The sequence below is a fragment of the Xyrauchen texanus genome, chromosome 27, assembly GCF_025860055.1.
Source record: "Xyrauchen texanus isolate HMW12.3.18 chromosome 27, RBS_HiC_50CHRs, whole genome shotgun sequence".
Classification (NCBI taxonomy): domain Eukaryota; kingdom Metazoa; phylum Chordata; class Actinopteri; order Cypriniformes; family Catostomidae; genus Xyrauchen; species Xyrauchen texanus.
This window is the reverse complement of record NC_068302.1, coordinates 36,195,103-36,219,838: the sequence shown is the minus strand read 5'-3', so window position 1 is coordinate 36,219,838 and position 24,736 is coordinate 36,195,103. Positions and strand designations below refer to the sequence as shown.

Below are 24,736 nucleotides of genomic sequence, written 5' to 3'. Positions count from 1 at the left end.
TTGAAATACTGACAGGCACATGAAGGTGTCCTGTGAATGTCAATTTAGGATGAATCTCCCATCTCTCTCCACTTCAACTGTGTGCTGACTGAGCACCAGTGGGCGGGGCCAAGGGTGCAATGATGGAAAAATGGGCATAGCAGATGTATTTGGTCCTTGTGACATCACAAGTTCCACAAATTCCAAACGAGCCATTTTTGCATCTTGGTTTAAATAAATGCTCTTTTAAGAAGGAAGTTTTCAGTTCTGAAACTTACCGTATGTTTTTATAGTACAATGACCTCTTATATGTCAAAAAAGATCAAGGAAAATCTGATTCCTCATGTTATGACCCCTTTAAGCAAATAAATTCAGTTTTTCAGGTCTCAAATTTTTGTAATATAAATATTTTTCAAAGTTATGACATAAAATAGCCTATTTGGACACTTTCTCGTTGTAAAAATAACATGTCCATATTTCATGTGATGAACGACATCTCTGTGAACTTGACTTTATACACAAAAGTGACCTTGAGACCACTTGGTGAAAAGTAATTGCTAAGATGTCTTTAAGTTTGTTCTGAGAAAAGGCCTAGCATAATTTCTTTGCATATGCAACTTGATTTGATATTTTGTATCTAATTCAATGACGTTCTTTCACTTTAAATTTTGACTTGGGTTTCCAAAAGTGTGCAAATACCATTTGAGTCCACTGTGTATACCCCGTACCTTGTATAAGATATAGCCTAATTAGACAGTTTATCTGAAGCCCTTTGAAATGCTGTTATCTTTAATGTAGTCTACGGGAAATCTAAAGTTTTTTGAAAAGCATTGGAAAAAATCATGCATCTCCTTACAACAACAGAGGATAGATCTGGGCAGATGTACAATGGAGAGAGAGAGAAAAGGAGTAGAGAGATGGAAACTCTATAGAAAAATGAAGAAAGAAATGATTGCAAAAGGTAGCAGTGCTAGATGAGAGCTGACATTAGCAGGATGTAAATGATTCAGAATGCCGACATGCCTCAGTGAACCCAATGCTCATCCTCAATAATGCAGCAGAAAGACTGAGCACCCCTCTTGTCTCCTCTCCTCTGTCCTCTTCCCCTCCCTTTTTGCTTTATCCTTACACCAGTGCGGTTCCCCGTAAATTTATGCCAGAGATATAACAAATGAAACAGTGCAACATTTTATCTGAGATGTAGCCGTTTGAATCCGTGGAAGTTTCTGTTGTTGCCAATGTGTTGAAGAAATGGTAAGTTAGAAAACAGCTTTGCGGGGGGCGTAATAAGCCAGACATACATGCCACCTTGGAATATTGTTGACTTTTCACTTGCCAGAACTTTATGCATTGTTCTCCTGTTCAAATAGTGGATTGCAAAGAACAGTGGTTATTAATCCTGGTCCTGAAGTACACCAGCACCACACATTTTGGATGGCTCCCTTGTCTGACACACCCAGTTCGGGTCTTGGAGCCTCTACTAATGAGCTGATGAGTAAAATCAGGTGTGTTAAGTAAGAGAGACTGTGCCAAAATGTGCTGTTCTGGGGTATTCCATGACCAGAATAGACCGCAACAGTGCCTGCCCACGTTTTAGCCATCTAAGAGTTCAAAGCCATCAATCAAACCAACCAGATCCGAGGTGAATCGCAACATTAAAAACTTTAATCTGAAACAAATTGGTCAAAAAGACCAACATCTTAAATGAGGGAAAGAACTAAAATCCCAAGAAGCATTGCAAATAACGTAATAGAAACAAAAACTATGGAAGAATATAAAATTATTGATTTAAAATGTTAAGAAGTTGATTATGAGTTTAGAATAAATATATTTATATTGTAAAAGATTCAAATAAATACAAATATACAGACTCTTTTATCAGTAGATGTTTTCAGGATCATGGATATTTTGTTCCGAGCTATGGGTTGTTATGTCAGGTGTTGCAACAAGAACACTTATTCTGCTTTCCAAAAGGCATAAATGATGCCTTGACAGGGTACTTCGAAGGGAAAACAAAAATTATGTATACGCAGTAGGATTGTTACAATCAGAATTTTCCATTAAAATTACTTCAAAATGACCGTTATATTACACTTTTCAACACTCCAAAACTGACACTGGAAGGTAAAGTCTTTAAGGGGTACAATGTATTGGGAGAATCACTTTTGAATGGATTGCACCCATATGACAAATATATTATTATATATGTATATATATATATATATATATATATATATATAGTATCTCACAAAAGTGAGTACACACCTCACATTTTTGTTTATTTGATTATATCTTTTCAAGTGACAACACTGAAGAAATTACACTTTGCTACAATGTAAAGTAGTGAGTGTATAGCTTGTATAACTGTAAATTTTCTGTCCCCTCAAAATAACTCAACACACAGCCATTAATGTCTAAACCGCAGGCAACAAAAGTGAGTACAGTGGATATTAATTAATATGGAAAGAAATTGGTACTTTCATTCACCAAAGTTGCATTCAACTGATCACAGTGTATTGTCAGGACATCAATAACGTGAAAAATCACTATTACAATTATAATTTTTTTCTTAAACTACTTCAAAGAGTAAAAAAATCCTCCATGTGCCGCAATGACAGCTTTGCAGATCCTTGGCATTCTAGCTGCCAATTTGTCCAGATAATCAGGTGACATTTCACCCCACACTTCCTGTAGCACTTGCCATAGATGTGGCTGTCTTGTTGGGCACTTCTAACACACCTTACAGTCTAGCTGATCCCACAAAATCTCAATGGGGTTAAGAACCATAACACTTTTCCAATTATCTGTTGTCCAATGTCTATTTCTTTTCCCACTCTAACCTTTTTTTTTTCTGTTTCAAATGTGGCTTTTTCTTTGCAATTCTTCCGATAAGGCCTGAATTGCTTGCTTTGTCCCTCATTTGTAAGTCACTTTGGATAAATGTAAACGAAACTAAATGTAAATGAAAATCCTAATCAATGGCAAAACATCCATTGCTAAACTCTCACGCATGGTGACCATTTGCAAGTTTGAATCGTTACTATGACGACTAATGTGGATGTGCTAGCAAATGCGACTGAAGTCTAAAAATATCAGGACACAAAAAGATTTGTCATGTAGTGTGAACAAAGCCTAAGGGTTTATACAGGATGCCAAGTTATTGTGAATAATCAATTCCCCTATGGAAAAATGTATACGATTTTTAGAGACTGTTACACTCTATTGAGAACCTCTGTCATAGAAGATTCTATTGCAAAAGGTGTGTTTTGGCTCAACAGTTTCTCAATCATTCACCTTGTGACATTGCATCAATCAATCATATAACAACGGAATCCCTCAGCAGTATTCCAGAAACAACATGATGAGCTGCTTGATAGTGTCTTTATAATGAGTGGGCACATGCTCCCTGTAATGCAACCCCAGGATCATTCTGTTCATGTTGGTATTCATTAAGACAGATGCTGAAAATGCCAGCCGTTAAGCAGCAGTAGGCAATTATGTATAAATGTGCATCTGAAGAACTCTGCGTGTGTGAGAATGAGACGTGTGATGTAAGACAGCTGTAGGATGGTGTATCTGGCACGAACAGTCTCTCAACATGGTTGAGTTGAGAGGGTGGCGCAGCCTCCACTGATCAGCAACATGCCGCAGTCATGTGTGGACAGCCTTCACTCTGGCTAAGTGCTCCTCCCTGTGGGAGAAGTCAGATGGGGTAAGGTGCCCAGGAAAACACAAGCACTGCAGCAGTCTGGAAATCCTCTGGCTGCCTCCTTTTACCCTGTTTTAGGCATCTACTGAAGCGTTAAGTAACCTAACCTTTCAGTGTACTCCAACCCTTCCTGCTGCATCATTTAAGGGAGAAACTATCCTTGTCATGTGCCTTGTAGCTCCGAAACCTACTGAGATAATGGGAAGGAGTCATTGCAGAATTGAAAAATTTTCCTTTTACAAGTAAATTTACTACACTTGAGAGCGAATTATACCACTGGAAACATGTTAAAATAATAGTTTACCCAATAATTAATATTCTGGTATTATTTAATCTTCCTCATGTTGTTCAAACCAGGATGACTTTTGTTTTTATGAGCAACACAAAAGGAAATTAATGAATGTTCTGGTTCAATTCTTCTGGTCCAATCTGGTTCCAATGCAATAGCAGTTGTTAGGTCTTCAGAAGGCATACAATAGTTTTGATGGAAAACATCCTGAAATGTAAACAATGTTTCAGTGGAAGTCTTGACGTCCATTGCACGTTCATGAACAATAAAAGAGAAGATTCTTCACTGTGGGCATGTGTGCTAAACAACGGTCAATCTTTTCAAGACAATGACAGTGGATGGTGACTCATTTTCAAGTTTAAAACATTTTTCAAAAGTATCATAAAAGTAGTCAATGGGACTTGTAAGTCATACTCCAAATCTTCTGAAGGCGAACAATAGGTTTTAGTGAGAAACAACGTAAAATTGAAACACATCACTGTTTGATCCACATCTGGTTGCTAAAAGGTATCTCCTGTGACCATTTGTTTTCAGATATGGAGGGGAGGGTATCTGATTTCATGACGACATACCAGAACATTAATCACTATGTCAGTGTGCTACTGCATGGTAATAAACCGCAACCTACGCGCTGTGTGTATATATATATATATATATATATATATATATATATATATATATATATATATATATATATATATATATATATATATACATATATATATATATATATATATATATATATATATACACACACACACAGATCAGCCATGACATTAAAACCACCTTCCTAATTGTGGCAGACAGGTCTCTTGCTTATTGTAAAGGAGGAAGCGGGAACCGGGTTTACAACCTAAAGACTTTTAATTCAACACAACATAAAACTGCTTTTCAGCATAACAAAACCATAACACACACACACACACACACGCTTTGTGTGCTCTCTCATTTTTATGACTTTTCAGTCCAACTGGTGGAATGAACATATTTAACTGCTGTGTGCACCTCCCTCTCTCTCTCGAACTAGTGTCTCTTGCTCTTCTTTTATCCCTCACCCGGATGATTGCGGTAACTCGGCACCAGGCGTCCATCCCGGCCCCGCCCTCCTCCATGTCACACTAGTATTGTGCCAGTGCCAACCTGGTGAATATATATATATATATATATATATATATATATATATATATATATATATATATATACACACTCACCTAAAGGATTATTAGGAACACCATACTAATGCTGTGTTTGACTCCCTTTCGCCTTCAGAACTGCCTTAATTCTACGTGGCATTGATTCAACAAGGTGCTGAAAGCATTCTTTAGAAAAGTTGGCCCCTATTGATAGGATAGCATCTTGCAGTTGATGGAGATTTGTGGGATGCACATCCAGGGCACGAAGCTCCCGTTCCACCACATCCCAAAGATGCTCTATTGGGTTGAGATCTGGTGACTGTGGGGGCCATTTTAGTGTCATGTTCAAGAAACCAATTTGAAATGATTCAAGCTTTGTGACATGGTGCATTATCCTGCTGGAAGTAGCCATCAGAGGATGGGGACATGGTGGCCATAAAGGGATGGACATGGTCATAAACAATGCTCAGGTAGGCCGTGGCATTTAAACGATTCCCAATTGGCACTAAGGGGCCTAAAGTGTGCCAAGAAAACATCCCCCACACCATTACACCACCACCACCAGCCTGCACAGTGGTAACAAGGCATGATGGATCCATGTTCTCATTCTGTTTACGCCAAATTCTGACTCTACCATCTGAATGTCTCAACAGAAATCGAGACTCATCAGACCAGGCAACATTTTTCCAGTCTTCAACGGTCCAATTTTGTGAGCTCTTGCAAATTGTAGCCTCTTTTTCCTATTTGTGGAGATGAGTGGTACCCGGTGGGGTCTTCTGCTGTTGTAGCCCATCCGCCTCAAGGTTGTGCGTGTTGTGGCTTCACAAATGCTTTGCTGCATACCTCGGTTGTAACGAGTGGTTATTTCAGGCAAAGTTGCTCTTCTATCAGCTTGAATCAGTCGGCCCATTCTCCTCTGACCTCTAGCATCAACAAGGCATTTTCGCCCACAGGACTGCTGCATACTGGATGTTTTTCCCTTTTCACACCATTTTTTGTAAACCCTAGAAATGGTTGTGCGTGAAAATCCCAGTAACTGAGATTGTGAAATACTCAGACCGACCCGTCTGGCACCAACAACCATGCCACGCTCAAAATTGCTTAAATCACCTTTCTTTCCCATTCTGACATTCAGTTTGGAGTTCAAGGAGATTGTCTTGACCAGGACCACACCCCTAAATGCATTGAAGTAACTGCCATGTGATTGGTTGATTAGATAATTGCATTAATGAGAAATTAAACAGGTGTTCCTAATAATCCTTTAGGTGAGTGTATATATATATGTGTATATTTATATAACAGTCGATCAGCCACAACATTAAAACCACCTGCCTAATATTGTGTTGTTCTCCCTTGTGCCGCTAAAACAGCTGTTGAGTGTGAAAATCTCAGACGATCAGCAGTTACAGAAATCCTCAAAGCAGCCCATCTGACACCAGCAATCATCCCACGGTCCAAATCACAGAGATACATTTTTTCCCCCATTCTGATGGTTGATGTGAACTTTAACTGACTCTCCTGACCCGTATCTACTGCTTTTATTCACTGCACTGCTGCCACACGATTGGCTGATTAGATAATAGCATGGGTGATTGTTGGTGCCAGACAGGCTGGTTTGAGTATTTCTGTAGCTGCTGATTACCTGGGATCAGAATGGTGCCAAAAACATCTAGTGAGGAGTAGTTCTGCGGACGGAAACACCTTGTTGATGAGAGAGGTCAGCAGAGAATGGCCAGACTGATTCGAACTGACAGTCTATGGTAACTCGGATAACCGCTCTGTACAATTGAGGTGAGAAGAATAGCATCTCAGAATACTATTTTGAGATGCGGGTTGGTGCTGTTTTAGGCGGCACGAGGTGGACCAAAACAATATTAGACAGGTGGTTTTAATGTTGTGACTGATCGGTGTATATTCAAGGACATTTTCTGCCCTTACATTTTACATTTAAATTGTTCTTTTTTGGTGCCATTTTTACCCCAAGATTTCCTACATTTCTCACCCTGGTCCCTATGAACTGCCATTGTATTAAAAAGATGGTCTGGAAAATTTACAAACATTTGTCCTTTTATTTTACACATGAGAAAGAATGTCATCTGGGTTTTGAATAACAAGAGGGTGAGAAAATGATGACAGAATTGTCATTTTTATGTGAACTATTCCTTTAATGGACTTTTTGCTTACTGAGGTTTGAGAACAAATATGGGAAGAACAGATCTTCAATATCTGGAAGATCCCTAAAAAGAAGTGTGGAAACCCTTAATTTGCGGCAATACAAAAGCATGTTAAATTATAGATATGTTACTGGGAATAACACATGGCTGCAAACAGGAAGGAACCTTGTTGTGGAAATTTAATTTATTTTTGCCCCTGGCAATGTTCTCAGTTAAGCGCTGTTTCTCAGATGAGAGATGAATGCAAGGTTGCAGCCGGCGTGTAGGCTGCACCAGCTTGACTAATTTAAGAGTGCTGACTCTTCCACTGGCCTGAGGAGATTTACAATGAGGCTTGCAAAGATGTGGCCACCGTTGTCGCCTCTGTGGACTTGGGAGTTCAGTCGCATTGTATTTTTCTGTTATCTTTGCATTGGTGCTTTATGCCAAATCCTGAAGGGGACATTCTTTTAGGCCAAGCTCTTGCTAGCATGATTGTCCATTGCAACATCACAATCTTCCTCTTTATCTTTTACTTCTTGAATTCAGTAGGGATTCACTTTCGATCTTATCCCCCTATTTGGTTCCAGTGTGTTTTCTGCGGTAGTGACCTCAGCATTGTTCTGATGTTGTCCAGCCAACCATGTTATAAGGGATCCCCTGAGTCGGTAGTCCGGAACATCTGCTGCATGTCATTAGATTGTCCTCTACGAACCTACATTTGATTCCTCTTGGTGACTTGGCTTCTCAAGTTAATGTCCACTGTTGGTCCTACGGCGTAATTCCGACTGCAAGAGCGCCTAACGTGGTTCCAGGCTTCTGAAAGTCATCACACCAGCATTTTTTTTTGCCATTTGAGCTAGGAATCCTCATTGTAAATCTGCTTTGTGGATTTATCAAAGTGTCTGTGTAGAGAGCTCACCACAAATTAAAATGAATTCCACTGATCAATATGAAAGAAAAACGGGTTAGAGACAGGTGTGCAATTTTCCATTTGCAATGTCATTAGCACAGACGGTGATGTAGCCATCAAAGAATTTGCTCGTCCTTGTTCCCTAGAGGGTTGGATGCATTAACTTTGGCATGAGTTATTCGCACAGTGAGGGAATTTCACCATAGTGAATGGAGGCTCTAGAACATCACAGATGCAACCTGTGATTTGCCTACTGCAGATGTTAATAGAATTCTAATGAACCAATGGATTTTTTGTTATGGGCTGTTTGCCTGCTATGCCTAAGCAGTGCTTGCAGTATTCCAATACAGTGGTTATTGGTACCTATCTATTTTAAATTATTTTGTAAAACTATAAATAAAATGGCAGAAGATTAGGATCTGTACTGGTACGTATGGAGTGTATCCTTTTCACAGACTGCAATGATGCATTACCGCTTTAATTTAGAAAGGTGATTCTAGCAAACCTTTTTTACTTCATATTTTTTAATATCACTGTACTTTGAGTTACATCACCCGGGTATTAATAAAAAAATCCAGAAAATTAGTCAACACTGTTGCGATGGGTTTCAAATAAATTTTCTGAGGGAGTGACAGTAAATTTGGGATCTCTCTCTATACTAACACCCTTCATCTTTATTTCTAATTTATTTTCTCCTCTTTTCGAAAGTCATGGAAACATAATAGTAGATTTTTTTTCTTTTGCTGTTGGAGCAAATTAATAATTGCCATGGTCTCCCTTTCACAGATATAAAAGTTCCAAAATGTGAAAAGGGTTTATGGCATTCAATATCCTTTTTGTTTCCAAAATAGAGTAAACCATAATAGCCACACATTTTACCATGGTTTTACTACAGAAACTATAGTTCAATTATTGTATATGTGGTAAAAACATAACCATAAAATGTACCATAGTTTTACTATAGTCACCATAGTTTAACCATAACATTTGTGGGAAAACCATAATAAGCCTAAAAATACTGTAAAGCCAAAACTATGGTCATAAAATTCATAACCATTTTGCCAATAAACATGGTTGGGTTTACTTAAGTAACACCATGGTTAATTTGTGGTACATGTACCATGGTTCCATGGTTTTTACCACATAAACAATGGTTACTACATCGTTACTACTTTGTAAAGACAAGTTTTTGGTGGTTACCATGGTAAGACATGGTAAGGAATGGAAAAAGCTATTGTGAGCCCAAAATAATTTCTAGTGAATGTAAAACTTATTGCGATGGAACAAAACCTACTGTGTGGGAATGCAAAACTTTTTGTGAGGCAATGTAAACTATTGCGAGGGAATATAAATTCCACACCTGTCCACTTAAGCCCAAAGTATACTTTGGTTTTGATGTGAATGCTTAGCATATGCATACCGTTGAATGCCAAACATTTCGTAGTTTACTCCATTTGGCTATGCACGCATACACATGCAGTTGGCAAGCTACTGGAATATTTCTCTTCAGGAGTTTTAGAGTTCTATACATGTAAATACAAAAATCGGGCTACACACGTTCCATTGTTTCCTGTAGAATTCCGCGCTTGCAGCTGGGAAATGCCACATCTTAATGTCAAGCCCTAATTACAAATGTATTGTAGTAACTAATGGCAACAACCCTATTATTATTATTATACAAGTAATATTTCTCAAATAATTTCTTAATTTGTATGCGGCATTGCTATGGGATCTGGTTAAAAAAATGCCAAAATTTTGAGTGAAGTCGCGTTAACAAAAGCCTTTTAATGAGCACCTGTGAATTCCAAAATGTTAAAATTAGGGCTGTCAATCGATTACAATATTTAATCGAATTAATTACATGGTGTCCCGATTAATTAATCGCGATTAATCGCATATACAAATATTTGCTGAGAAAGCCCCTCATATAACAATAACTCAATATATAATGATTATACATATTTATATCAATATATAATTATACAGTTATCTTTAAATATATAAAAAAAATATATATATATATATATATATATATATATATATATATATATATATATATATATATATATATATATATACAAATTCGATAATTAAAATGCATTACATTCTTGTAGCAGAAGAGTTCATCATTGATAAGACAATACAAATAGCAGCTTTAGAATACAATGTATTGTTTACTACCATATTATTGATCATATGTCAATCATTGGCATACAGTTCACAGCAATCCATTACACAAGTCAATTTGTCAATCAGTTGGAGATTTATTATGAGGGCTTGTTTAAGAGCCCGTCAACCTACACCTGCGTCAGACATGCTTGTGTAGCGTCTCGGGTGCGTCGCATCATAAACATAAAAATTTTAGTTCACTGTTTCAAGCTAAATATTGTTTAATACTCAATCTTTAAACACATCTTGAGATCACTTAGTTCCCAGTTGCGCTCCTTCAAGTGTTTTGAATGCAAGAATGTAACGTATTCTTTTTCTCATCACATTGATTTCAGACTGCAAGCGCACAACTTGAGTATCATTCTCTTACTGGAGCGCTGCTGCTGACTGCTGGTGCAGGAAACACTGACTGGTTCAGTGCTCGACCAATCTCCTTTTCTCTGTGACCTCATCCATGTGAAGTGTCAAATCTGGGAATTTTCCCTCTTTGTCTTCATTTTATGGTTCTCTAGCAATCTGACAAGATGAATTATCTCAATGTCCAGATAAAGAGCAAAGGGTGCACTTAGCACCTTGTTGTGTTTACTGTCAGGCTTCAGGGCAAGGCAAATGTAATTCATGGCCTTCAACGCTTTCAAAGGTTGAACTGGTCTTGGGGCGGTGAAGTTAACATCTCAATTAGCAATGATGTGTCATGTTCTACTTCATTTTTGTGGCTCCGAGCTATGACACCAGCTCCCCGTGACCAGCAATGTAAGCATATGAGTGGTGCTCTACTGTTAGATGAACATACTCTACTCTTATGCCAATCTAATAAGGTTAGAGGCATGAGATTGCTAGCGCTTACCTTGATATACTGTAACAATGCATTAAGCTCCTCATCTAAACTGCAACATGGCCTGTCTTGGAGAACAAGCTCTCAGTCTGTTGAGCAACTTGGTTCACCCAAAAATATTTTCTCATTATTTACTCACCCTCGTGTCATTCAAAACATGTATTATTTTCTTTCTTCCATGGAACACAAAGGGACACAGGCATTTTTTGTTTAGTTTTGAAATTTTTGTGATTCGTGCAGATCCAATGTGATTATTTGTTTCGGAGGGGGTTCAGACTACCACGTGATTGATTACAACAGCAGTCAAGTACATTGCTTGATTGATTACAGCTACGGCCATTCGTGTACTTGGCTACAGTAGCACGTGCACAGTGATTCTGCATCTGAAAGGAATGGAGTGTGAAAGTTTCTAAAGAAGGGTCACTCGTGAAACTGGCAGAAGAGCTATTAATGTGTAAAAGCGACTGGTGTAAAAGCGACTGATGTTTATGCAATGTTGATTTCACATACATCAGCGCTGCAGAATACATTGAAGTCTATGGAGTGACACATCAGAACATTTTTGCCTCACAAAGGATTTTTTTTAAATACAAAACAGCAAGAAATATTTAAAAACTATCCAAATATATGAAGTGATATTGATTATAATTTATTTAATTTGAATATTACCTTTTTGTTTGCAAGTGTCCAGAGACCCCAGTAATTGCACTGCATTACATTAATTACATTCACTAAGAAAACCTAAGACCTTAACATAAATGAGTCCTTTTTTACTTTATGCAATCAAAGCAATTTTTTTTTCTCTTCCAAATACATGTTTCCATTGTTTATTGTGTACATCTCACACTTTCTTGCATGACAAAAATTGCACAATCCCTGTAGGCAGAATGTTTGGAACTGAGGCTTACATGTATCATCAACAACTCATATTTTCTTTAAGCATATGATAAAGTATTTATAGAGGGTTTTACTCTATTTACAGAGATTTATTTTATTCAAAATTGCATAGGAACACCCACAGGTCCATTTCCCTTGTGCGCCATCATCAGACCTGAGGTGTAAGAGGTTATTTGACAGCACTGTTTAGGAATACACTGTTGAGATGACCTTGAATGTCTCCACTCACCTAGATAGAGTGAAAACCGATAAAGAAGCAGCCCTATCGAACTTATTGCTTTTGCCCTTGACACGCAGAGGCTGCTTAGCTCGATTCTCTGCAGTCCCATAGAGAAAAACCTCCACTAAACTATCTTGACAGTTCACAATTTCACAATGCATGTTATTCAATGCAGGTTATGCATATTATGACTAAAAAGTAACTTTGTTCAAGTTGACCTGTTCATTCGCTTCATTATCTGTGTAAATGTAAGTTGTAATATTACGTATACCTTGTGGATATAGTGATTAATCTTATGTATAAATAGGATGTGTTTAAGTGAGGTAATTAACCCGTTTTAAAGCGGTTCATTTTGCTGGTGTTCTGCACATCAACTCTCACAGTTCTATTAGGGAAAGCCCCAATATACTGGATTATTGGATTAGATGAATCCATTGCTGCATCCGAATGTCCATTCTTCCCTACTTTAAAATACGGCAAAAAGCGTATGCCACTGGAGTTCTATGTCCGAATTCTCATTATTCTTTAAACAGTAATATTTGGATGACCTGCCATTTCTGGTGAGATTCTGAAGTGCCGATTGACTGCACACTTTACATTCCCATAATTCCTCGGGAGCTGAGGAGACGTCATGTTCAAAATGCTGCATTTAAAAGAAATGTTGTGAACCAAGAGTCTGACAGCTGTTCAGCCGTTAGTGTTATACGATCAGTCACAACAGGAACACCACCTGCCTAATATTGTGAAGGTCCCCCTTGTGCCACCAAAACAGCGCCAACCCGCATCTCAAAATAGTATTCTGAGATGATATTCTTCTCACCACAATTGTACAGAGTGGTTATCTGAGTTACCGTAGACTTTGTTAGTTTGAACCAGTCTGGCCATTCTCTGCTGACCTCTCTCATCAAGGCATTTCCTTCTGCAAAACTGCCCCTCACTTGGTGTTTTTTGTTTTTAAATTAATTTAGTGGATTATAATATGCAAAATGGCAAGCATATATCAAACTGTAACAGACCAAATATATGTTCAAATATTTAGAAACATTTAGAAACTACTATTTAAATATGTATCAAACATATTAAAGAATAATATGTTTCATATGTAAGATTAAACTATATGAGAAAACTGTCCTAAAAACCTGAACTTCTACAATAATAGCATATAATGTATATACTGAAGTATTATCTACTTTTAAAAGTTACTCTGTTGTGAATTAATTACGTTTAGACAGTATGGGATGTTGCGTTGTGTCGTGTGTTCTTAAAGAACAAGTTATACATTCCGACTAGCGCGTTACTTAGTTCAAGTTAACCTGTTCATTTTCTTTATTGTCTGTGGAGATGTACGTTGTAATATTATTCTATTATAGGCTTTCAGTTATGCCTATTTCCTTGTGTGTTCCACGGAAAAAAGTCATACAGGTTTGGAACAACTAGTGAGTAAATTATGACAGAATTAAATTTTAAGGTGTCCTTTTGTGCAGATGCAGTAAGAGGCCCTGATGTATCTCTTTCGTCTAACCCCTTCCACTCTGCCCCCTATTATTCATCAATTAAGCAACATGTTTCATTTTTTAACAAGCCACCTTGTCCAGTTACAACCCCACACAGGTGTCCTCTGCCTCTGGTGCTCTCCTGGTTGTATGTTACTGTCTTGAACTCTGTCAAGAGACTCAATTTGACTCCAGCGTTACTGTAAGTCTCCCTTAGGTCTTGACCAGGGTGTATGTTGTGGTTCGGGTTGAGTTTCTGAAGTAGAATGCTAGAATTCGATCTCGGCACACGGATGTGCTCTCATGATTGCAGCAGAGCACAGTGGTGTTTATTTGCCAACACGGGAGCGGCATTTCGTCCAACCTGCAAATGACTGTACTCTAGTTGCTCATAAAGGTTGGTGCGTAAGAGGGTGAGGGCCACTGGAAATGCGTTCCTCCAAACTCAAGCACTCTGTATTCACTTAGCAGACAATAATGGCCCTCTGATAGGAATCATCTTCATTTATGGGTGTTGAGGCATTACTGGGGAAAACATGATTCAAAGAAAAGCTTTAGATGGGGCCTGTATTCTTTTTGGCACCCATATTAAAAGGTTGCAGCATTTACACTGCATGTGTGAACTTCATGCAGTTTTTTTTTAAATGGACATCTGTTGTGCTTCATGTAAGTTAAACACAGTGACAGGCACACTTTCTATTTAGTGAATCTGTTGATTTAAGCCGTATTTATCTACACCTGGTGTTTGGGTTCCTTACTGTGTGAATGTTTAAATGTGATCCTCCCTCTATATGTTAATTATATTTCATGATGATCAAGCTTGTAATAATCATCAATGGTTCACTCCTGATAACCAACTTTTAGAAATCATTAAAGGAAATATCTAATGTAGTAACTCAGATCTCTTTGAGCATAGCAGCAACGTCATTGTGAAAGCACAACACAAGCATGCTCGAGACGCTGACGCCCTGCAAAAGCATTATGTCTGGTTCTTTTCTATGAATTTGACGTTTATCTGTTCACTCTGTCTCTTCTACTCTCAGATATATCAGGAGGAGTTGGGGTGGCCCATGGTGCTCAGGGAGAACGTGGAAGTTTGAGCTCTGTGCTAAGGGACTTCGTGAAACCTGGAGATGAGAACCTGCGTGAGATGAACAAAAAACTGCAGAACATGCTGGAAGAACAACTGACAAAGAACATGCATCTACAGAAGGTAAAGGAAGAGCAGCCATGTGGGCTGGGGGAAAACATACCAATCTGATCTAAGACCGATCTTCAATTTAGGCTAAATAGCCTTCATTTGAAAGATGATTAATAGGCCAGCAGTGGAGATTCCACAGAATTCTAACTTCCCTCGTTCACAAAATTCATTACATTTAGGTGCTTTCAAAGCTGCACAATATTGATATTCCTCAAACATTTTGGTTAGGGGTTGTCCTTAACCCCTAACCCAAAGTATTGAACTTTTGTAATTAATTCATCCTGAACCACTTAATAAATGGGTGTTTCTTATGAAATCCGTAAAAATATGGCAACAACAAAAACCATAAAAAAAAATTTTATTATAATTTTTTGCATATAGAAAATGAAGCCTATTTATAGGGCCATTAAGGTTTTGTACATTGTGACATTACAGCAATGTAAAAAAAATATTGGTCAGTGTTGTCAGTTGATGAAAATATTTACATTTATGCATTTGGCAGTTAAGTGCTGGAGTTAAGTGCCTTGCTCAATGACACAATGGTGGTGGCCGTGGGGATCGAACCAGCAACCTTCTGATTGTTAGTTATGTGCTTTAGCCCACTACGCCACCACCACTCACCACAAAAAATATTTACCAAAGCAGCTCTTATGTGTCATTTAATTTATGCAGACCAAAAGCCTAAAACCTAAACATACAAAACATTTTTTTTTACCACATTAAGAGCTCTGATTCATGACCTCAATTTAACCATTTTTACATTAATTCTGGAGAATTCCACAGATTGTTTGCAGCAATTAGTGCAAACATGTGAAAAAAGATGCCATGTGGGTCTTATAATTAAACATTAGTCATGTACTTGCCACATCCTTGATTCCTTTCAGTTAGTTTCCAAGTTAAACTTGCATTTGATGCTTCATGCACAATAAAAATCTTATTTGTATTGAGCAATGACTCATCTAGGTGAGTGGAGGTGAACTGACCATAAAGACTTTTACAGAGCTGCTGATTTCCACTCTAGATGGAGAAAGATCAGGTGGCTACAGTTGCACTCACAGTGAAACTCAAAATTTGGACGTAAGTCCTGACGTAAGTCTGTTATAATCGGGCTAAAGTGGGTTTTTGCATAGTCCAACTACAGTCTTCATTTGTATATCCTAGTTTACATGACACAATGCGTAATCAAATATTTGAAGGAAGGACGTCAAATATGCTGGGCTATATACCATGCGTCACCTGTCTTTCAGAGCATGCACACTATACCAAGGCCAATTGTGGTCAGAATAATGCATTCTGTATGCATAATTGCATTATCTAGCTCTGTTAGTCCAACTTCGCAAAATCAGACTTTTCGGAACTTTTCCTAACGAAAGCGTTTACATGACATTATAAAAAGATTAATTATTGTTTTAGTATGACTGAAATCAAAATTTTATAGTGCATGAAAATGTACTGTGTAAACAACCATATTTAGCACTCAAACAGGAATGACACCTGTATTCTGCTTCTGTGTCAATGCAACCCGTATGAATGTGTGTTAGGGCTGTCAACGAATATTCTAAATTCGAATATATATTCGAATAGTTTTAAAAAACAGAAATTCGAAGGTGAAAATTAATATTCGAATGTGGAAAAAAGCAGCCCGCGGTAGCAGATGTGCGGCTGTCTGCTTTAGCGAGTGGGCGTGCTGCCTGAGGGGTCTTTGTTGTCACATTTCTCGAATTGTGTGCCTCATTTTATTTAACGTTAAACAGAAACATGACTAAAATGTAAGGCTACTGTACTGACTGAATAGATGTTGCATGAATAAGGTAGGTTAGATACAGCAGTTTCATGCACTGCAGGCTTCCACTGGTTTGATTATTTACCGTTTCATGTCAAGGAAAAGTTCCATGTTTACCACAGCACAGCTCGCTCGGAGCGTTCAATGTCGGTTCTATATACTGTAAAACTTCAATTAATGTTAATAATTTGTTTTAATCACTGAATGAAGCCTGCTATATTTGGGACAAGAGTCGCGACCTTATATTGCTTGCACAAAACTCTTGATCAGCACTCAACATTTGTTTATTGTTGTTGTTCTTTTAAACCGTTATGCGCAGAGAGCGTGAGGGCGAGAGAGAGAGAAAGAGTGCCTGCGCGTGCGAGCGAGAGTGAGGTCTTGGCCATTAGTTGATTTACTTGTTTTTGTGTAGGTAATACGTTGTCAAATATGTTTAAACTTAAATAAACTACCTATACAAATAGTTATGTCTCTTTGTATTAATTTGTCCTGTTATTGACGTAATGCGCGTCATTGACCAAATGCGCAACCAGATATTCGAATAGTTCGAATATATGTGTTTTTTTTAGAGGGAATATTCGAATGTCATTTTTGAGCAATTTTGACAGCCCTAATGTGTGTTTCCTTTTGTTTGCATGTAAGGAGTGTGAAAATGTCTCTGTGTAAAAAAAAAAATAAATAAAAATCTTTACTGAGGTGTGGTTTGATCCATTGGAGTCAGTCTAGATCTTTGGCTAAGTGCTATGTGTGTATGTGTGAGTGTGTGCGTATGAGAGTGTGGTGGTGCCCAGGGGGAGTTGTAGGTTACACAAACAACCAGCCATAACCTTGGGAGAGACGAACAAAGCAAACTAAGACCAAGATGGAGTGACAAAGTTTGTCCATGAAAAGGTTGCATCGCAGTGAACTTTCTAAATTCACATCTTTTAACATCTACAGTAGCTTTTAAAGGGTCTAGAGTAAATAATTGCTTTGTGTATGTTTATAAAACCGATAGTTCTGTCTCTGTCTCTGTGGCTGCTAAAATCAGTTAAATTCTATATTAATGCACCAAGTTGCTTGGCAACAGCATATAGCCTATAGTTAGACTAACAGACTTGCCGGACAAATGTGAAATTATTAATAAATATAATTATTGAAGATTTTCTTATATTGCTTTATTATAAAATATATTATTATTATTATATTGTATGACATATACAATAATACAGTAATTATATTTATATATTATTTATTAGTAATTAATACTATATAAATAAAAGTGTTATTATATTATTTATTATTCTATTATATCATGATAGATTTTGAATTACAGATGCCTAAATTTTAAATGCAGAGCATGAATATTTGCAGGTTAGTTTCTCATGGCTTGAGGGTGGTGTTTGATAATACAGCAACACATTGGAAAACTATCCGCAGGCTGCTACAGCAGTGAGCCCAGATGATGTGTGGAGCTCGTTAACAACCGATTAAGCACTCATTTCTCCTGCAGACAAGATGAGAAAAATTTGGAGCTGCTTAAACGTGGATGAGCTTGTGAACTGTTCACAACCTCCTTTCTCTTGCCTCTCTCTGATGAATTGCATCAATTCATCAAAGCCTTTGTCAAGAACAACTGTATTTTAAAGACTCAATGAAATCAAATTTGTAGTTTTGTGCATTTTAGTCTGTGTATATTAGCTTTGAAGCCATCTATAAGCTAGTGAACACCTAAATGCTGACAAAATGATCTTGCAAGCAGATATACGCATTTCAAATTTACAGGAAAACTGACAGATTTTTGTCCAAGTCAAACCTCATGGTTCTTGGCTGTAATAATTAAAGCATGTGGTCCTAAAAATAAAAATGGACGAGCCCTTTGATATGTCCTGCCCAGACTTCCTGTTTCAATGGGAAAAATGTCAACACAGGACAGAAAACTGTGCTTATCTAGTGGTTTCATGCGGTCTTGAACTTAATGTGACACCGATGTCACTTTATATCTCAAACTATTCAAGTAAGAAATCCAAATCCCTGCATCAGAACAGACCGTTAATGTGTACTGCATTGCTATAACTACAAAGCAAAATGGCGGCCATCTACTGTTGTGGATTTTAGATATGTCTCTCTCGAATCCAGCTACACCAGCAAGCAACTTCCTCATTAATATTTACTGGCAGTTGGGGTCGACAGTCCAGAAATAAACACTCCACTTAATATGTAATGGCTTTAGAGTGAGCACATGGTGCATGTAATGCTCCCTCTACTTGTGCATTTTACACATATGTGAGATTAAGTGCATAATTGAATGTGAGATTGCAGTTGAACTCAGGCCTGACTACCTTAATGGGGCCTCTACAAAATTCCACACCACACACGTTTTAAAGATCTTATGTAGAGCTGTGGCCAAAAGTATTGGCAGTGACATTCATTTTGTGTTTTGCAAAGTTTGCTTTTTCAGTATTTGTAGATTATTTTTTTCACATATTTCTATGGTATACTGGAAAACAATGATAAGCGTTTCATCGGTTTTAAAGGCTTTTATTGGCAAAAACATTCAATATATGCAAAGAGTCAATATTTACAATGTTGATCCTTGTTCTTCATAACCTCTGCAATTTGCACTGGCATGCTGGATATCAGCTTCTGGGCCAAATCCTGACTGATGGCGATCCATTCTTGCCTTATTAGTGCTCGGAGTTGATCACAAATTGTTGGCTTCTGCTTGTTCGCTTGCCTTTTGAGGATTGACCACAGGTTCTCTATGGAATTAAGATCCAGGGAGTTGCCTGGCCACAGATCCAATATTTCAATGTAATGATCTATGAGCCACTTCATTATTACTCTTGCCTTGTGACATGGTGCTCCATCATGCTGTAAAATGCATGGATCATCATCAAATTGCTCCTGGATCTTTGGGAGAAGTTGCTCTTGCAGAACATTTTGATAACATTCTTTATTCATGGCAGTGTTTTTGGGCAGAATTGTGAGAGAGCCCACTCCCTTGGATGAAAAGCAAATGAAAAGGATGGTCTTAGGATGCTTCACTGTTGGCACGACACAGGACTCATGGTAGCGTTCACCTTTTGTTCTCCCGACTATCTTTTTTTCAGATGTCCCAATCAGTCGGAAGGGGTCTTCATCAGAGAAGTACAATCCTTGTACTTCCTGCAGAATGTCCTTGATATTTTTCTTGGAGAGAAGTGGCTTCTTTGCTGCCCTTCTTGACACCAGCCCATTGTCCAAAAGTCTTTGCCTCACTGTGCGTGCAGATGCACTCACACCAACCTGCTGCCAATATTGAGCAAGCTCTGCACTGGTGGTGACACTCTGAGACATCCTTAAACCTTCTTCACCGCAGCTGAACCTCTCTCCTTGAAGTTCTTGATGATCCGGTAAATGGTTCTTTCGGTTGCAATATTCTTTGCAGCAATTTCCTTGCATGTGAGGCCATTTTGATGCAAAGTAATGATGGCTGCACATCTTTCTTTAGAGGTAACATTTGCTAACAAGAACACAATGATTGGAAGCACTTCTTCCCTCCTTTTATAGCAATCAGTCTGCTCTTATAATCCAATCAGAATGAAGGAGTGATTTCACCTAAATAGTACTCGTTCACACTTTCCCAGATGCTGCTGATATAATTAGTGAAATTAATTTACCTTGTCATTTTTTGCCAGGGCCAAAAAACTGTGAAATTAGATTTTTTTTTGTGATAAAGTTAATTTTTTTGGCCAATGAAGCTTTTTGCAATTATTTAAAATGTATCTGATCACTCTGCACAATAATCTAGAAACAATGTGAAGCAACACCACAATAAAATAAATGTTGGTCTATTTAGCCTATTTAGATTATTCTATTAGAGCTTTTTTTAGAATCCATGTTGACGCCTAAACTCTTGGTTTGTTGTTTTGCAGGATCTGGAAGTTTTGTCTCAGGAGATCTTCTGTTTGAGTAAAGACACCGGCCCTGCGGAAAACTCCAAAGCTACGGGCTAAAACCAAACACATCCGCCCAATGATTTAATACTCTTCTCTAGCTCTCGTCTCTTCATGGCTACCAGAAATAAACTCCACCCATCTGTTAAGACATGACCTCCAGCTGAAATCTCAGATGAACAAGAAAGATGGAGGGTCAAAGTGCGTGTCCATCTGTGATTTACATACTACTGAATGTAACGTAACACTTTATATGTATTTTCGTGGAAACAGCTGGTCAAAAGGGGCATCTTACCACACCCCTTGCTGCTTGATATCCGTGAACTGTATGCACGGGACAGTGGCGTGACATTTGTCGTCCAAACGGGCCTCTACCCACCACTAATTCCACCATTCAGGAGAGTCATACATTGGTGTCTTTAAACTGCTCACTGTTGTGTTGCCTGTTTTGTATATTTGTTTCACTAAAGAAGCTTTTTCTGTGTGTGAATGTGTGTATATGGGGCATCGAAGAGATCTGATCATCAAAATTGTATTTATGTGTGCAAAAAAAAAAATCAAAATATCGTAGTGTCTCGTAGTATCTCTACAGAATGCTGCTTGGTGCATGATGTTTCCTAATCAGGAAGAAAAAAAATAGGCTACAATTTGCATCATAAAAGTTTTGCTGGGTTCGTTATATAAACAAATTGAGAGTTTTTTGTTCGATTTTAATCGCTGTGATAATATCGGAGCATTTTATGGGGGCTCTCAAAATGTTCCTGTGAAGGAAAGCGGCTCCCAGGACATGTTAAGCAGCAATCTTTCCGCAGCTTAACGATTTAATTTGATTTAATTAGTCTCAGAACTGACAACACTGTTGAGAAACACCGCAATTTCTTGCAGCGCCTACCTGACTCACGCTCTATTCCCGTGGAAAAACTGGTGTTTTTCAACACCAGTTTTGGCCGTATTTGTTGATGCCCCTTGTTCTGATTTTCATTTCGTGAATGTTGCGACATCATTCCACTTTTACTAGTTCAACTTTGCTTTGTAAGCATTTTAAATTCTGACACAACAAAAACGTTTTTATTTGGATTGTGTTAGAAAGTTAAATATTTAACAACAATGAATTGACAGTAATTGTTGGGACATTTCAATCTGAACTTTGCTAAACAGTATTCCGCTGTTTTTGTGATGGAGAGTTTGTTGAAAATGCAAAATGTATTTTGCATCAATCCTCAGGATCAGTTTTTGTGTAACAGTTTTCATTGAAATCAATCCCTCTTGTATCTTGATTTTTTTTTAAATCGTTAACCAACATACAACAGACATTTGTTGTAGTTAACACACATTTAATATGCCACAATGATAGACTGAGTAATAGACGTACAGTTCCCTGTGTCAATTTCCCAAAAAAAGATTATCACCTAAATTAATTTGGACTTGTCCATCCTTTTCTTAAAAGAAAAAGCAAAAATCTGGGTAATAGTGAGGCACTTACAATGGGCCCAATTCAAAAGCATTCAAATAGACACTGTTTAAAAATGTACAGCCACAAAACGCAAACAATATGTGTTAAAATGATTTTAAAGTGATAAAATTGCATACTAACCTTATCTGTGTAAAGTTATATCCAAATTTACAACCTTGTTGCCATTACGTAGTAATGCCATAAACCCTAAAATGATAATTTAAACAACTTTACGGCTAAAATAATACACTAATTTTAACAGAAGAACTAATGTGCTTTATATATATATATATATATATATATATATATATATATATATATATATATATATATATATATATATATATATATATATAAGCTGCACATTTCTGCATTTAAACCCTCTTAAAAATTGGCCCCATTTACTTCCATTGTAAATGCCTCACTGTAACCTTGATTTTTTAATTAAAAAGAAAGAAAAGGAGGGATGAATCGAAATAATTCTGTCGTTTGAGCTTTACTTGTATTGAACATTAAATATTATTTTAAGACTGTACAACCTATAGGGGGTCTTTCATGAAACATGCATTTTTTGTGTAAATTGTTGCATTCTGTGCAGTAATTTACACAAGAATGGTTTTACAAGCAAATTATGCAGAAATTTGATTTGCTCGTGTTTCATTAACAAGGCCCATTGAACGGTATGTACTATTTAGCCCTCAAAGCTTCATGTTAATTTGCCTCAAACTAAATTAGAAGTGTGCCATGACTATGATCCATTGATTATTTTAAATGCGATTAATTATCACCAAGCTACTTAGAAAAATGATTGTTTGTTTAGTCCATTCTGATAGCACAACAGAGCCTAGTAAATATTCCAGACTATTTGGTGATATGAGATTATGGATTCAGTATCCTCTTTGTTTATTAACAGTTCTATTTTAAGACATGTGTATATATACATACACTACCGTTCAAAACATTTGAAACACTTGACTGAAATGTTTCTCATGATCTGAAGGTGTATGCTTAAATGTTTGAAAAATAGTTTTGTAGACAAAAATATTTTTGTGCCACCATATTCATTTATTTCATTATTAAACTAAAACGTAATAAAGCAGTTTTTAACATAGATTGAAACTCCTTCAATACTGTTTAAAAAGCATCCCAGGGTGATACCTCAAGAAGTTGGTTGAGAAAATGTCAAGAGTCAATTTCTGCAAATTCTAGGCAAAGTGTGACTACTTTGAAGATGCTAAAATATAACAGTTTTATAACATTTCCCATAGTTCCATTTATGTTATTCCATAGTTTTGATGACTTTACTATTATTCTAAAATGTGAAAAAAAATATATATATATATATATAATTATAATAAAGAATGAGTAAGTGTTTCAAAACTTTTGACCGGTACTGTATGTGTATGTATACATTTTAGAAAAATATGTTTTATGATTTATGAGATGTGCACAGTTACCATTGTGTTTATTTCACATTTCTGTAAAGTTATTGCAATGCTTTAATACGTTTATTTCTATGTTATCGAGACATGAACTTAATGTTCTTGAATGCTGTGTTAAATGCCTGTCAAATCCCTCATTCTAGCTTCTAAAGGAAATCCTGACTTGATGATTTGCCATTTTCCATTTATCACCCATGATTTATGCCATGTAGATGTAGGAAGACTATATTCTTTCATTATGGCTTTTAAGGAAACTGGCATACCAGTAATAATTGGCTCACATCATTGTGCTCTAAAGGATGAAGGATTTTTGCCTATGAAGCTCAGATTGTTTAATTATTACTTTTATTTGCCTTTTTAGTCTTATGCCAAATTAACTCTTCTTTAATTAGGATCATTGGTTAATTATCGCTTATTACATGAAAACAAATTGTATTATTAATCTCCAATCTCCAAATATGCGCTGTAGGCTTAATATTTATTTTTGTGCATTTGTCAACTGTCCTGTTCCATAACGAGACTTCCATAACTTGCAGTGATAATAAAGAATGGCTGGAAAAACTAAATATGAGTTGAAGATTTTCTTTATTCAGTGTTTTTTATCAAATAAAAAAGGCTTTTCACTTTTGTAGTAAGCTTTTAGTGTAATGAAGATTTAAAAATAGGAAATAAAAAAAGATTTGCAAATGAAATGTTACCATTTTGTCATGTTAAGATGCTCTCAATGGTAAACTTGTACTTTAGCCGTCTTGTCCTGATCACAGATCATCAAAGTTGGGTGACGGCATGTACTCCGAAACATGTCACATTAGTAAAATGGGATGTGAATGCTATTTCATGTTGACGATAAAGGCCCAGATATACTTCATATGAAATTGAAGAACGAAAGAGTGTGATGTAATTTCGAACAAAATCTGGCCAAAAAGGGGTTTATGTGTTCGTTTCGGTGGTTTGGTACAGCTCACCTGGGGAGAAGGGTGTAGCTGCAGGCACTGCTCCAAAAAGCAACCTCCTTTTGGAGAAACCCCACCCTCTTTTGGAGATTCCGCCCCATTTGGAGGTCACTGGCCTGCCGCTATACCCACTTGGTGCCTGGGTGAACTTTTAGGAGAAATTCTTACCGGCTGCTAAACACTTTGCTGCCACTGAA

General features: G+C 37.2%; 1 protein-coding gene across 2 annotated transcripts in view; it reads left to right on the top strand.

The window, feature by feature from the left end:
• The window catches only part of LOC127620583 (GRIP1-associated protein 1-like), a 61,563-nt gene extending 39,134 nt beyond the window's left edge, over positions 1-22,429 (top strand). For both annotated transcript variants that reach the window (XM_052093747.1, XM_052093746.1), the window contains 2 exons: positions 14,834-15,003; positions 20,671-22,429. In XM_052093747.1, coding sequence (XP_051949707.1) covers positions 14,834-15,003; positions 20,671-20,751 — 251 coding nt within the window. In that variant the 3' untranslated portion in view covers positions 20,752-22,429. The remainder of the gene's footprint in view (positions 1-14,833; positions 15,004-20,670) is intronic.
• Positions 22,430-24,736: the final 2,307 nt, after the last annotated feature.